At 31.4% G+C, this 14,982-nt stretch overlaps 1 protein-coding gene across 1 annotated transcript in view; it reads left to right on the top strand.

The window, feature by feature from the left end:
* LOC106470660 (protein TMEPAI-like) overlaps positions 1–8,641 on the top strand; it is a gene marked incomplete at its 5' end in the record, with an annotated part of 21,668 nt that extends 13,027 nt beyond the window's left edge. The window contains one exon of the mRNA XM_022400041.1: positions 232–8,641. Within this exon, the coding sequence (XP_022255749.1) occupies positions 232–825 (594 nt within the window). The remainder of the gene's footprint in view (positions 1–231) is intronic.
* Between the last annotated feature and the right edge of the window lie 6,341 nt (positions 8,642–14,982).

The raw sequence follows: 14,982 nt of genomic DNA, 5'->3' as shown, positions 1-14,982 counted from the left end.
GTAAGGTTAAGGTTTAGTTAGTTAAATTAAATTTATTTAGTTGTAGTATAAATAAAGTAGTATAGTAGTATATAATAATAGTGTGTGTGTGTGTGTGTGTGTGATATATATATATATATATATATATATATATATTGTTTTTTTTGGAAAACTGACCCTTTTTAAAGAGAGTTAGGGAATTGTTCTTGAAAAACCTTACTCAGTTATTAAAACACTGGTTGGAATATTTAGGTGCTTTACACGCAGCAGGGTGCACAAGAGAAGAAGCGATTTGAGTTGGCAGCCCAGCAAGAAAAACAGATTAGACAACACTCAGTTCAGACAGACTTGGCACTTGACCTTCCAGCATCAGTAACACTGCCTGATGGTGAGGAGTATCCATATGGGAATTCAAAGCTACTTCATCTGCGAGACTCTCAGCAAGAGAGTGAGATCTGTAGAGGATGTATACGACCTCCTCCAAACAGAACAGTACTCCAAGGAGATAATTCCATAACTAAACCTGCAAATGTATCCTCTAAATCTTGTGCATCAGCTAGTGTCTTGCGAACAATAGATAAAAATCCCCTAGTCATAACCCATCAGAGTGTCAGTGGTGGAGACCACCACCAGAGTGGTGGCTTATCTCATGTACTGCCCTCGTACTTTAAGTTACCGGTGCCCATGTGTGTAAGAACCACAACTCGTAGAGCAAGTTCTACAAGTGAGTCAGGATGCAGGGGGCAAATGACCTTTGGAGCAGCAAACTCTCCACCCAGATATAGTGACATTATTCAGAACCATGACCTTTGTAGATTTTCTGGGCAGTCTGAGAGTGGTGTTTGACCACATACTTGCCTAAAGATAAAGTCTTTCACTTGCCTGCAGCAGCCTTGTGATAACATTTCAGCTGGGTATTGCTGGCGTCCCACAGAGGAGAACGAGAGAGCCGAGGGTTGGGATGCAGGAGATGCCCTACTTTTTAGTGCCTCATGTTTTGTTGTTGGTTTCCTCATTGCTGTATAAACACTGGTGGCTTCCCAAGAATAAATGGTTTTCTGTCCTGGCATCCAAGATGCTTCTAAATGTTACTGCAACTTTAACTAAGGTTGACAAGTATGTATGTTTTTTGTGTGTATATGAACAGAGAAAAGCTATTTAAAAGCAAACAAATGTAGTATTAATATTATCATGCTAATGCAGTCACAATGAGCAAAAGAATTACAAATACAAGATCATTGTTGAGTGTACAAGAGTGCAGAAATGATGCTGTACTTAATGAAGCTAAGGCAAAAAATTGAGAACATGCTGCTGTACTGAGCAAAGAGACTAGTCTAAACTACCAGTTTGATTTAAAATGATAGTGTCCAGTGATGAAAAAAATAATGTTTATGATATTATATTGAGTGCACAGAAAATTGTTCAAAAAGAAGTTACCTGTATAAGCCAGTATCTTCTGCCAGGTTATTTGTTTTTTTAATGATTATCTAATATTAATACACATACACCTTTGTGACTACAAAGATTTTTTAAAGGAATTTTTGCTGCTTCATCTTAGTTTTAAAAGTGAAAGATCAGACCAACCAAGGAATTTAATTTGAATCTGCAATGAAGTAACATGTTATTTTATGATGTAGAGTCCAGATATTTTTACAATTGTTTGACTATAGAAGTTTATTGAAGATAAAAGTGTGTTTGTTTATATTAGTTTTAATAAAACTCCACCTACAAATGGTCAGACCAACTAAGGTATAATGTATTTTTATCATTTTATTAAAAATTTATTATTCTGCATGACATTGTTATCTTGTAATGATCTTAATCTGGGGCACCTCTAAAGGTCCAAACTTGAGTCTGTGAGTAATGTTGCAATGCAAGAAGGAAAAGAAAATTATATATATATGAATTAAGAGTATAATTCTGCAAATAATCAAACTTTTAGTTCATAAAGGATAATTTTAGTGATTTTATCCATTGATTCAAAGATTTTAATGAATGTTCACTTTTTGAAACTATTTTAGTTTCTTAAACATGAGAAAAAAACCTTTTGCTGTGAGACCTAATGTGGTTACTAGTTCAGATCATGAGACTCAAAGCAAATTATTGCTACAAAATTATTTTTCCCCTTTCTTGGAGATAATTTTATCATTTCAAGCAATTTTACATCTTTAATTTTTAAGTCTTCTCTGTGTTGGGTAATTATGTGAGACTGCTGTTAAAATTAAGGTATTTGATAAAAGATTATTCTCTTTTTCTTTTGTCCATTTTTTTTTAGTAGTCTGGGTATCAAGAGGTGGATAGTTCAGTGTAAAGAAATCTCTCAATATGCAATACCACAAGGAATTGTGTTTTTCCCACATTGACAATTGACGATGAACTTCTTTGTGCCAATGATCTAGAGAGAACTGCCAATAAATGATGTTGTTGTTTTGGATAATGATTGCAAAAATGCAAAAACCATTTTACTGCCACCAAGTGATAAAGATCCAGTTCTCCTCTCATTAAAGAATTGAGTCTTAAGAAAGTAGTGTTAGAGGTGCCTTGATGATTAAATCATTTTTGAAACTCTAGAATTATATTTGTATTTTGTTCTTCATCTGTCCATTACAGATGTATATTTTACAGTTAGGGAAAAGTTTAGTTCTTGTACAAATAGAGATTTATCATTAAAACATAATTTCTTATTGTAATGTGCATTCAACTTGGTAGAAAATGTTAGTGAATCTGCACTGAGGCTTGGCTCATGTCACAATCTTGTGTAAATATGAGGATTGTTATTTGTCTTTACCAGCCATTTTTTGAGACAAAGCTTACCTTATTTTTAATATGTATATACATATAAATTGTATGATGATGACCTTCAAAGAGATAAAATGGTTCTACCTTTTTTTTTATTATTCTGGCCAGACATATGTTTAATTATTTATTGTTTGCTTTAATTTCTGAGACATCATACTCCCTTGCTGATATTAATGGCTACCATAAAAGTTGAGCTTTTATCAATCTATTCATGAAAAAACAAAAAAACTTTGTGTCCTTTCCATTCAAATTTTGTGAATTCAGTATATGGCTTATGTCGAAGAAGGTTACTGCCATTTAGGTAGAAGAAAGATACAAAGTATGTTAACATTAGCACAAACTTTTGCTGAAAATGGAAGAAAGTGTTCTCAAGCTTTCAGTGGACATGTTTTTCATCATTTTTGTGATTGTCAGCTCATGGAAACTGTTTCTAAATCATTTTTTTTTGTCATTCCAGTAACAAAAGTGTGACCCAACTTTACTCCAAATAAAATAATTTTTGTTGGGAAAAATTTAAATTCTGATGTCTTGCATCACTTATAGGAATAAATTATCTTTATTAGATGTTCATGGTAGTCTTACTTTAACTTCTCAGAATTCATGTTTATAATCTGTCTTAGTGTGGTTCATCACCACAATTAATTAAGAGCATAGTTCAACAGCAACTAGCCTTAGCTGTTGAGTTACAGCTGTGTAAATAAGTTCTTTATTATCCTGACCAAGTAGTCCATTGACAACTTGTTTATTGCTCCATAGTGTGTAAGTATAATCTTGTTATGTATACACCATTTATAGAAGTTTCAGCACATGACTGTTTTTAATTTTCTGTCTGACAACATAAGTTGACTTTGTAACACAAAAAGAGCTTGCCCTAATAGTACAAACCCCACCCCAGCATGAGGTTTGGTTGAGCTTACACAAGCAACTTTGTAAATAATAATAATATAAATCAATAAGTACTTTTTTTATTTCCTTCCAATTTTTAAAAATTAATTAACCAATGAAAAGATAATCATTTCTTTTAGTAGCAGGCACTCTTTTTATCACTAAAGCTGAACATCGTATTTACTTCTTTATCTCTGCTCTGGATACCTTCCGAGGCTAGAATTTAAGTGTAGTTGTAACTTGTAGTATTTATGTCATAGTTCTATTTTGTTTCTAACTTCAGATAAGCCAAGATACTAAGTGAGTTTAAAATTATTCATTTAACAGGTTATAGTAAATTACAAAAATCAGTGTGCTACTACTATAGAAATGTGATTTTACTAAATTCTTATGTGCAAGTTGAAATACTGCTTCAAATAGCTTTCTGGTGTTTATTTTTTGTTTTAATCTATAGAGAGAGATCAATATTCAGTGTTAAAAATACCATAATTATGACTAGTAAACCTACAGATTTGTATCTTTATGTGTACATCAAATAAAAATCAATAAGATTATTAATGAACTTTTACATTAAGCGGATTACAGGGTATATGATCAGCAAATTTTTAATACTTTAATGGTTTGAGGAGGACACCTTTTGTTGTGCCAAGTGTTGACCTTAAAGAGTTGTTAGTTGGTGTTTTAAAGTTATTCATTCAGCCAACTTACTGGCTATCATTGTTAAAATGACCTAATCCCAGCTGCAGGTACTGATCATTAGTAATGTGACTGAAATCACTTTCTGGTAATAATACTTACAAATAAATTTTATGAAAACTCTGTAATTGTTGTTTGTATTCACTATTACATTATTTTATAAAGAAGCATAAAATAATTTCAGAAAATTCAAATCTTACATTACATATTTTCCCCTCTTCTTAAGTATTATTTGCTTTAGAGGAAAGCTACAATGGGCTATCTGCTCTGTCCACCACAGGTAATCAAACTGCAAATTTTAGTGTTGTCAGTCTGTAAACTTGCTGCTTATCCACTGGGGGACTCTTCTTAAGTAAAGATCTATGAAATATTTTGCACAGAAGTGGTATATGGATGTTAATTGTTCCATAGGAGTAGACTTTGAATGTTTTCTTGAATAAGTGTGAGGGAAGGGTAGTTTTCAGTTGCAAGTTTCTTTTTTTCTTCTCTAAGTTAATAAAACAACAACTGATCATTAACTTTGGTTCTTAGAAACCCATGATTACACATAATCTTCCTACCATCTTGTGCACTTTCTTTAGCTTGTGTTTTGAAATAAAGAAGTAGAAAACAACTATTTTATATGTATGGGTTTTAAGGTAACAGAGGTTACAATAGGCCAGCATTTTCCAAAAAAAAAAAGAAACTGAATAGGATAACATTTTTCTATGCATTAAATTGATAAACTACATTTTCAAATACAGAAAAACAGTGTAAGTACTTTTGTCCTGCTAGTCGGGTGTTGCCATGCAGATATGTAATCAGTAAAGTAATGATTCTTTATGTGGAATTATACACGGACTGTTATCTACATTAAAATACATTTTATTTGTGACCTTTTAGCCCTCTTACCAGAGCCTTCATTAGTGAAGGCTCCAGTAAGAGGGCCAAGAGCTTGCAAATAAAAGTATCTTAATGTAAAGAACAGTCCATGTATAATACTACATATTAATTTACCTATGTTATGAGTGATACAAAAAAAAAGTAATGATCCTTTGTTATCTTCACTGCTTTTTGTTTTGCAAAGTAACTGGTTGAGGTGAGAAAAAAAAAAATTGTAGTGTTGTGATGGCAGGTGGTTTCAGATAGGTTCTCCACTGTCATTCATTAAACTTCATCAACATAGCATCCTGTGTGTTGTGGTAAAAGAAATAGCCACTAGAATCTAGTACCTATTTATTGGAAAACTTTAGTAAGCAACTGTGTATAATATGGTTGCCAGTATAACAGGTATCTAGGATTACAGTGTTCAGATCCTTAGTACCAATTGGTAGTTTCTTTTGTTAGGGGTTTATCAAAATCGTGTATATTGTTTAACACTCTTTCTTAGCAATGCATGCATACATACATACATATGTATGAGTGGGAGAACTATAAACCATAGGTTTTGGTTATAACGGAACCAGTGCAGAAAAATTTTGCAGAATAAAAAAGAATTTTCGAACTTGATTTGTCTATTGCCTTTTGCTTTCATTTCATACTTGAGTTATTTTTCTAATGCATTTGCATGTCTATGTAGTGATTTATTCCACAAGCTTACTACTGGTAATCAGAACCATGTGTGTGTGTGTGTACATGTACGTATCACATACTTACCCAGTAAGTATCATATTCAGTATATTGTGCAGCAAGGTAAAATCTTAAAATATTTCAATATAAATACTATGATACATAAATATTACTATTGTTTTATACTGTATAAGTAAGGTATGTAAGAACCAGTGAAATAATGGATGATGATACAAGTATTTTGAACTGTACACCATGATTAAGGAAGTAAGAGAACATTAAGGAAAAGTTCATTACTACAAAACAAAAATACAAGCATGACACATTTCTTGTGAGTAATACCTCATAAAGTGTGAGTATTCTTTGTCACTGTTCCCTCCTGTTGTATTGTCTAGGTAAGTTCACCCACAGTTTTATATTTTCATGTCATAGCGTCTTTTCAATCTCTTTTTCCTGAAAGTGATTTCACTACACATTCATAATCAGGTACCTGCATTGTAACTGAAAGTAGTAACAGCAAGTGTCTTTCGTTAAATGTCTCAGAAGATTAATCAGTGTTCAGTTACTCTAATATAATGTATTGACTCGTGACTTCCTCTGTTCTAACTTCAGAGCAGTAACTCTTTAAGGAAACTGGCATTCTTATACAAAATAAAAAGTCATGTAGACTGTAATGTCTGAGTAAGTTGAATAAAGAAATTGGTATTTTATGACTTGACTTGTGTGTGCTAGACTATATAAAAGATCTATTTGTATTTCAAACTGTATATCAAAGTGCTTTAATTAGAGAAACACTTCACTTGTATGAAGTCTTTACTACTTGTAAAAGATCTATTTGTATTTCAAACTGTATATCAAAGTGCTTTAATTAGAGAGACACTTCACTTGTATGAACCTAGATTGTGAGAGAAGCAGAATCTTTTGAAACATTTAGTCTTAGTGACTTTCGTAGCCCTGATCAAACTTGATATCTTGGAGAATAACATTTAATGCTTTCTTTTGAACCCCTGGAAGAACACTTTCAATAAGTACAATGTATGATGAAAGAAAGGCTTCTAGAGAGAAAGTACCTATTTTAAAAACTTAATCTCAGTCACATATTGTATAAAATAACTTAAGCTGTAATACAAAAACATTAACATAACATCAGTTTAAAAAGTATATTTGGAAAAAGAATTGTATTTGCAATTAAAAGCTACACGATATACTAGCATAAAGGATTACAGTTTATAAATTGGTGATTATTTTAAGTTCATAACATAAAACTATCCAGGCACCAAACAATCTTTTTGTGTAGTCAAGAAGTGTCATATTAAGAGTAGTTAGTAACTTAAACCTCAAGCTCAGTTGGAAAGAATGCTAATTATACAGACACTTGAAACCTGGCAAGTGAAAGTATAGGAATACTACTTCCAAACTTGAAATTCTGCTGGAACTAATGCAATCAGAGATCCATTTGAACACTACTGCTTTCTTGGCAGTTGAATTTGAATAGTGCACAAAGAAGTACCATTAGTTTGTATAAAATTTGATTCTCCAGGTCTTGGAAAAGGTGAGAACCTGTACTTCATACAGGAGAATTGTACCACTGACTACTTCTTTACATGAAAGAAAATCTTAAAGAAGATTTGAGCTTATGGTTTGGTTGATTATGAAGTAATTTTAAATTACACAACTGTTATTATTTTAGTGAGATTATTTAAACCAAGACAGTTCAAGAGTAAAAATGTAATTTTCAGCAACACTGTATGTAAATACATAGAATGACCATTTTTGAAAAATAGAAAATGTGTTTATGTTAGTGATATTTACAGTGAATAAAAAAAAAGCATAATGTTAGGTACACTGGGTTAAAGTAACAAAAATTTGCATGATTAATAATGTTATGCTTTGACAGCAGTAATTTAATCAACAGAATGTATTTGGAGCATGTAGAGGTTTCTTTGATTGTACACATAAATCATTAAATAATTAATGAAAAAGAAAGTAATATTTCTAATTTGATGTCATGCAATATTTGGGTGAAATTGATAAAACTTGTTTATTTACAACTTGATGTATGTGCGGGTTCTCATCAATACTTAATTCATTCTAAAATTTACTGAACCAAAATCCAAGTTTGTAATGAACTATTAATATTTTGTTGTTTTTTCTTTCACGTATATGTAATCCTTCAGACATATCTAGAGAGGAAGAAAGTTAAACTAAGACTTAAAATATTTAAACTCTAAAAGTAAAGCAGTTAGCTTAAAATAAAGAAGCAGTTTTAATCTTAAAATCCCAATAAAAAAGTTTTGCAAAATAGTTACAAAAAGTGATAGGCATAAACTGACACTAAAACCTAAAACTATTTACCTTGTATGGTAAGAGTGGGTTTTATTTTTGAGTATGTTATACTCTGTACAGTTGGATATGTATTGTTTTCAGTTTATTTCTGTTTTAGAATTACAAAGTTAATATTCTGTGTGGAGGTTGGTGCTTGTGAAATGTTTATTTAGTTTTCCACATTTCATTTTAACAAAATGACAGGATCATGATTAACCTATTTTATAAGTTGAAGTATTCAGAAACCAGCTTTATTAAAATATTTATCCATCAAAAAAGAATATCTGGAAAGGAATATCTGTCAGATTGTAGGCAGTTGTTCACTGCATATTGTATAAAAATAATAATGTCCAAACATTATTATATCTAAGAATCAGTTTTATGGACTTTGAATAAACAGTACAAGTTACCAGTATGTGTGTATGTTTTAAACATATATCTGACAGAACTAATAAAAAATAACAACAGTATAATGAATATTTATAAATAACTAAGAAACTAACCATTTCTAATGATAGCTGAAGTCAGCTGGAACTGAGAATAAATGTTTGGGACAGAAAAATCCAAATTAATAAGAGATCCATGTAACCTAGTGGAAGCAGAATTCTGGTTTATAAACCAACAAAAAATTACATTTATTCTTATCAAATGAGAAGTTCTTTCAATCACTTAGTTTGAATTTTGTGTGAAAAAGGTCATTCAAGATTTACACTTTCTTTACAACTGAATAAGTAACATTGAAAGATGTAACTTCTGCTTAGCTCTATAAATGTATGTCTTATCAATCATTATGGCTGCAATGTCCACATTTCCTTTTACCAGTATACTTCACAAATATGGACTTGTGTACTCCGAAGTGAAGTGCTTAAGGTGGACTTTAAATTGCTGTACTGATGATGCTGAATCTCGGTATCTGAAATGTATTTTTTGCAATGCTTCACGCATACCAGCCAAATCAAGAAGATTGGTTCAGTTAAAGCACATTGTCACGGATGAGGAGGTTACTATCATAAGTACTTCAGCTTTCAAACATTACTTGTTAAGGCATCACCTTGACCCAATTGAAATAATACTTGTTTCTGAAAAGACACCCATAAATTTCTCTGACTACAGTGACTAGATTGTCCCTTTTGCTGCATAACAAACATTTTCCATGTGTTATATCTGCCCCTTGCATGTCTGTTCTTGTGGCACACTTTCACAGTGAACTACATTATGATATCATGGTATCATCACATGATGATGATGATGATCCCATTTATCATGGAGCATAAATGTTGCATGTCACTGAAGTAACATACACATGGAGGATGTTTCTTGTTAAATCATTTTCTGATGTCTTTGAAACATAATGCATAATTATTGTGTGCAATTCCATTTTGGGATGATATATATCACTGGGTTGACATGCATATATGAATTGAGGACATTTACTGATGTATTCTTTGAAAAATAGTGTTTAATTGTTACATGCAATTTCATTTTTAATAGCACTATAGGCTGAATCCAATGTTTATTGCAAGCTATCTTTTTTTTTTTTGTACTCTCACATTTCACTGTCTTCATACTGTTAATGACTTCTGATTAAAAGTAAGATAAATATGCAGTTAAGAAATAAATTCATAAGTTAATAAAGAAATAAAAATTGACTAGAAAGGCTTAATACATAAAATAACTCATCATAAAAACTATATAATGATTAAAATACACTGAATCAACAACTGACCATGTACCCTCATTTTCTCACAATACTTTTGACTATAATATTAATACATGGTTCATCCAGTCCTGAAGGTTTAGGTTAGTCCTCCAAAATAATCTTCATAAGTGTGACACCAACGGTGTAACTTTTAATTAGTTTTAATTAGTTCCGGGGTTGTGAAGTATGCTAACTCAAGATTGTTGCTTTTCTCTAAAAATGTTTAAAAGATTTGTAGGTTACCTTTTAAATTGTAATATTTATTTTACACAAACATAATACATAACTAAGAGGAAAATCGCGTATTTTTTTTTTTTTAGCAATTAATAGCAAAATATGGCATATTAATAAATATCTTGGTAACCATTTTCCTCAATCATAGCATTGCTGAACACAGATTTGGGTTATCTTTAGGGATCTGTAAAATCAGAGAATTAACAGATGGGACATTTTAACAAACAAGCTATAATACTATTGCAGGAAGTATGCAATTAATCATCTATACTAGTATTTACTTTTGGAAGATCATGTTTCAGATGTTTCTGCAACTGCTGAAGAAGAGGTTTTTTAGCTACCAACAGGTAGCTAAAAGTTCCATAAAAATACAGAATTGGAAAATGTTTATATAGCAAATAAATTTAACATGGACAGCAAAGGAAGATTGAACATAATTGAAACAAATCTTTATTCATAATGAATAACGTGGCTGGCTTCTAATTTGGCTTTTTGCAGCTGCACAAGACAGGGACAGACTTGTTTGAATAACCTACTTTTACAGTCAGGCAAAGCCTTATTATGGTATTACACAAATCATTATGTTACATACTTCAACCACATGTCTACATAGATAGTCCAAACTATCCCAAGTCAGTTTACACAGACTTCTTTATCATATAAATAGTTGATCCACGTACAAATACATACATGCTAGCTTGAAACAAAGGCTGCATTATGTACCCTTTACTGTGTAAAAGGATTGGCACATGTTTACAACCATGTGACATCCATTCAGTATGTATGTTATTAACTACATGGAAATATACAAAAATGATCTGAATAGAGACATATTCTATACTAATTATGAAAAGGTGAAATTTGTAGCCATTTGAGCTATTGTACAGTTTCCAAGTCTGGGAAGTAAAGGAAGTGTTACAGTTTACAGAATACACAAGGAAAGCACAAATTTCAGTTTCGTGCACTAAACATTTTAGGAAGTGTAAACACAATATATATATGCAAGTAACTTTGTAATATAATAAATCATGTTCATCATTTCTCCACAGTATCTCCTTTAATCTTTCAAGAAATCAATATCTCTTATTGATCAATTAACATATGATAGAAATACACTACACTAAGTTTTTCTTGTTAAATTGATAAAGGAAAACAGTTCAACATTTCTGATATCATTGACCATCTTTTGTCACCAACTTCTTATGAGAAACAACACTTGTGCTAATGTATTATAAAAAGCTTTTCTTAAGAACTTTACAATAAAAAAAATCAGAACTCTGGATTTTCCTTTCTTTATGATTTGTATTTGGTATGTCCAGTTGGGATTATGTATACATTCATCTAAGTTTATTTTCTTAGCATGCCCGTGTCAGGGTCATGTTATTAGTCTATATAATGAGTACTCTTTAAGTTTTATTCTAGTCATTCATGAACATTTTGCCAACAGCTACTTGAAAGTTAGTTAGTTCCAAACTTGTTGCTGTATACCATCCTATTTATATAAATATTTAATGAAATACTAATGTGCAGACTGTTTCGACTCATGTTTTTAAAATCAACCATATGTTAAAGAAACTTGATAAAATTTCCTATAACAGCAATTATACATATGTATTGTCTCTTCAGATGGATCTCTTGAGCACACACCTATTAATACTAACATAGCAATTGACTCTGCTTCATCCTACAATAGAAGTTACTGTTTGGTGCTTCTCAAGTCTACATTCAAATTGTTAAAGATATAGTGTTACAACAAATGTATTGAGAAGGTACAGAACAACACACGATTACAGGAAACTTTTTTTAAATAGAAAACTATACAAGTTATTAAAGTTTTCCTTCAAAGAGATGTACAACTGTAAATACTGATTATGGTAAAATAGCAATACACCACCCAGGTGTATCAAAATTAGATATTGATACACTTTCCAGGTATGAAAGTAGAATTATATTTTTGTAATGAAGGGTTAGATAGGGATACACTATCCAGGCATAAAAGTACAAATATGATTACAGATCAGTATTACATAAAAATACACTTGACAGATGTGAAAGTGTCAATTTAATTGTAGATCAGAACTAAACAAGGATATACCTGGCAGGTATGAAAGTATAAATATTCTTCTTCTACATCAGTTAGATTAGGATACACATGGCAGGTGTTCAAAGTGTGAGTATTCTTGTACATCAAAATTATATAATGCACACCTTGCAGGTATGAAAATACTTCTAGGTCAGAGTTAGACAAGGATACATGTTGCAACTGTGAAAGTACATGTATATCAGAATTAGGTAATTATAGACCTGAGAAGTGTGAATAGGTCTGGATCAGAGTTAGGTAATGATAAATGATCCAACTAGATAGAACTATTCTCTGAAATACTTGGTGCTCAATACACAATTTTACTTTATTAATAATATAAATGTGAAGGAAAAACTAGCCACTGAAACTACGTAAGATTCTAAAGAACATATTATATATCAAGCATTTATGTTCATAATAATAATTCTTAAGAAAGTAGAAACATAAAATAAATTTCTCTGCACAAAACCAGTTTTAGTCTGAAATACAGCTTTGTCTAAATTCAACAAGTTTTATCTGACAAGCCAGTTCACATCTGCTTCATTCACCACTTTGCTGCAACTTGTATTGAGAAACTTAAGTTTAACAGCAACAGTGCTCAAGGTCTAAAGAGTAACTAAAGTTTGCACTAGGTAATCAAACATGATCATACTGACAAGTTTGAAATGCTAACACTGTTATTAAACACAAAACTCTCCTTAGTTTGTTGGGTGTTTTTATTCTTCATCAATTCCTCTTCTAAAACTGATACCCAATATGCATATGAAAAAAATATTCTAAGAGATGAAAGAGTTTGACATTACATAAAACAAACAGTTTTCCCTCTGTAATACTTGGTACCAACCAATGAAGATGAAAAATGTTACAAACTTATATTAAAGATTTATTTTTTCTTTGCTATTTAAAAATCAAAACTGTATGACAAGTAAAATTCTATGTGAAGCTGTTGTCAATAGTTACATATTCTATTATCCTTGAAAAAATAAGACCCAAATGTTTATTTGCTTTCATGGACAAACTTTTTCTATGCAGTCACAAAATCCCGTGCTACGTTGATATCTAGTAGTGCTAATTCACTTCTATATTGATCATCTCTCCCATAAAACAGGTTTAATAAAGATGATTAGGATAATATAAACAATGAAAATGTTCATAATTTTTTAACTTTAAATACATAAACTGGAAGATAAAATAATATAATAATAGGGTTTCTCCTTCTCTAACTCTGCCCCCCAGTGGCACAGCTGTATGTTTGCAGACTTAGAATGCTAGAAACCAGGTTTTGATACCTGTGGTAGGCAGAGCATAGATAGCCCATTGTGTAGCTTTGTGTTTAACTACAAACAAACAGAAACAATTCTCTCTCGTTTTTTTTAGCTATTCCTTAAGCCTAATATTTCAGTACTACAGCCCAGAAAACTTCAATAACATAATAAAGGCTTTTAATAGCCAGTGATTAATTCACCATTTATTATTATTTTCAATGATCTTTTAGCATTTCCAGACACACTTAGATTTGTTTTTAACATAACAGAGATCCAATGTCATGAGCAGGGTAATTTGAACAGATAAATGCGCACAGTCTCTTAACTGAATTATAAATGAAGACAAAGTGAAAACACCATAATCTATTCAATTTGTAGAAATATTTTGTTGCTTTACATAATTAAAACAGTTTTGCGAGCTATGACCAATTACTATAAAATATATTTTACCCTGACAGCGTCCCCCATTGGGTCAACAATAAGTTTATGGACTTACAATGCTAAAACCTAGGGTATGATTCCCTACAGTAGACACAGCAGATAGCCCAATGTGGCATTGGACAAAAACAAACACCAGCTTTATCTTTATATAACAACTACTAATAATTATCACAATTATATCCTCCAACATCACCCTAATTATTATTATTTTTGTTATGACCTTAATCCCAAGTAATCTGATCACCATAATTATATCCTGACAATAATAACTGTACTCTTAATTATAATCACATTGTCACAGCAATGTTTTCATCTTAATTATATCCTGACAGCAATACCTTCACCTTGATTATAACCCAACACTAACACCTTCATCTCAGTAATACCTTAAGCTTAATTATATCCTGACAGTGACACCTTCACCTTAATCATATCCAGAGTAATACCTTCATTTTAATTATATCCCAACAGTAATACTTTCATCTGAACCTTCACCTTACTTGTATCCTGAAAATAATATTTTCACAATAGTTATATATTGTCATCATCATATTCGCTATAATAATGTTGCGTATATGGTCGTTTGTTAATTTCCGGTATAAATTCTTTCCGATAAACTTCAGGGATACAAGTCCCTTCTTAATTGAAACTAGTGTTACGACAACGGAAGTCACGCGAAATTGAAAGCATGCGCGCTGGAGTTTCTAAAAGGATCATGATTCTTCCTGGCAACTCTAGTCTTTTTCAGGCGCCCTCTATTTTAGTATATAAGCCCGGCAAATAATTTCAGAGAGATAGATATAAAGAAAGATAATTGAGTCAAGCTGACGGTAATATAAAGGGTGTGTTTTGTTATCGAGATTGCAAACGTATTGACTGTAGAAATTCTGTGTATTACAAAGTTGTATCGAGAAAGAATAAACTAGTTTTAATTAAGAAAGGACTTGTATAGCTGAACTTTGCTGAAGTTTCTCGGAAAGAATTTCTATGGGAAATTAACAAACAAGCAGATATGTAACAAATTGGTG

This window comes from Limulus polyphemus, unplaced genomic scaffold (assembly GCF_000517525.1).
Source record: "Limulus polyphemus unplaced genomic scaffold, Limulus_polyphemus-2.1.2 Scaffold106, whole genome shotgun sequence".
NCBI lineage: Eukaryota > Metazoa > Arthropoda > Merostomata > Xiphosura > Limulidae > Limulus > Limulus polyphemus.
The sequence above is the reverse complement of the archived record's forward strand: the minus strand, read 5'-3'. Positions and strand labels throughout refer to the sequence as shown.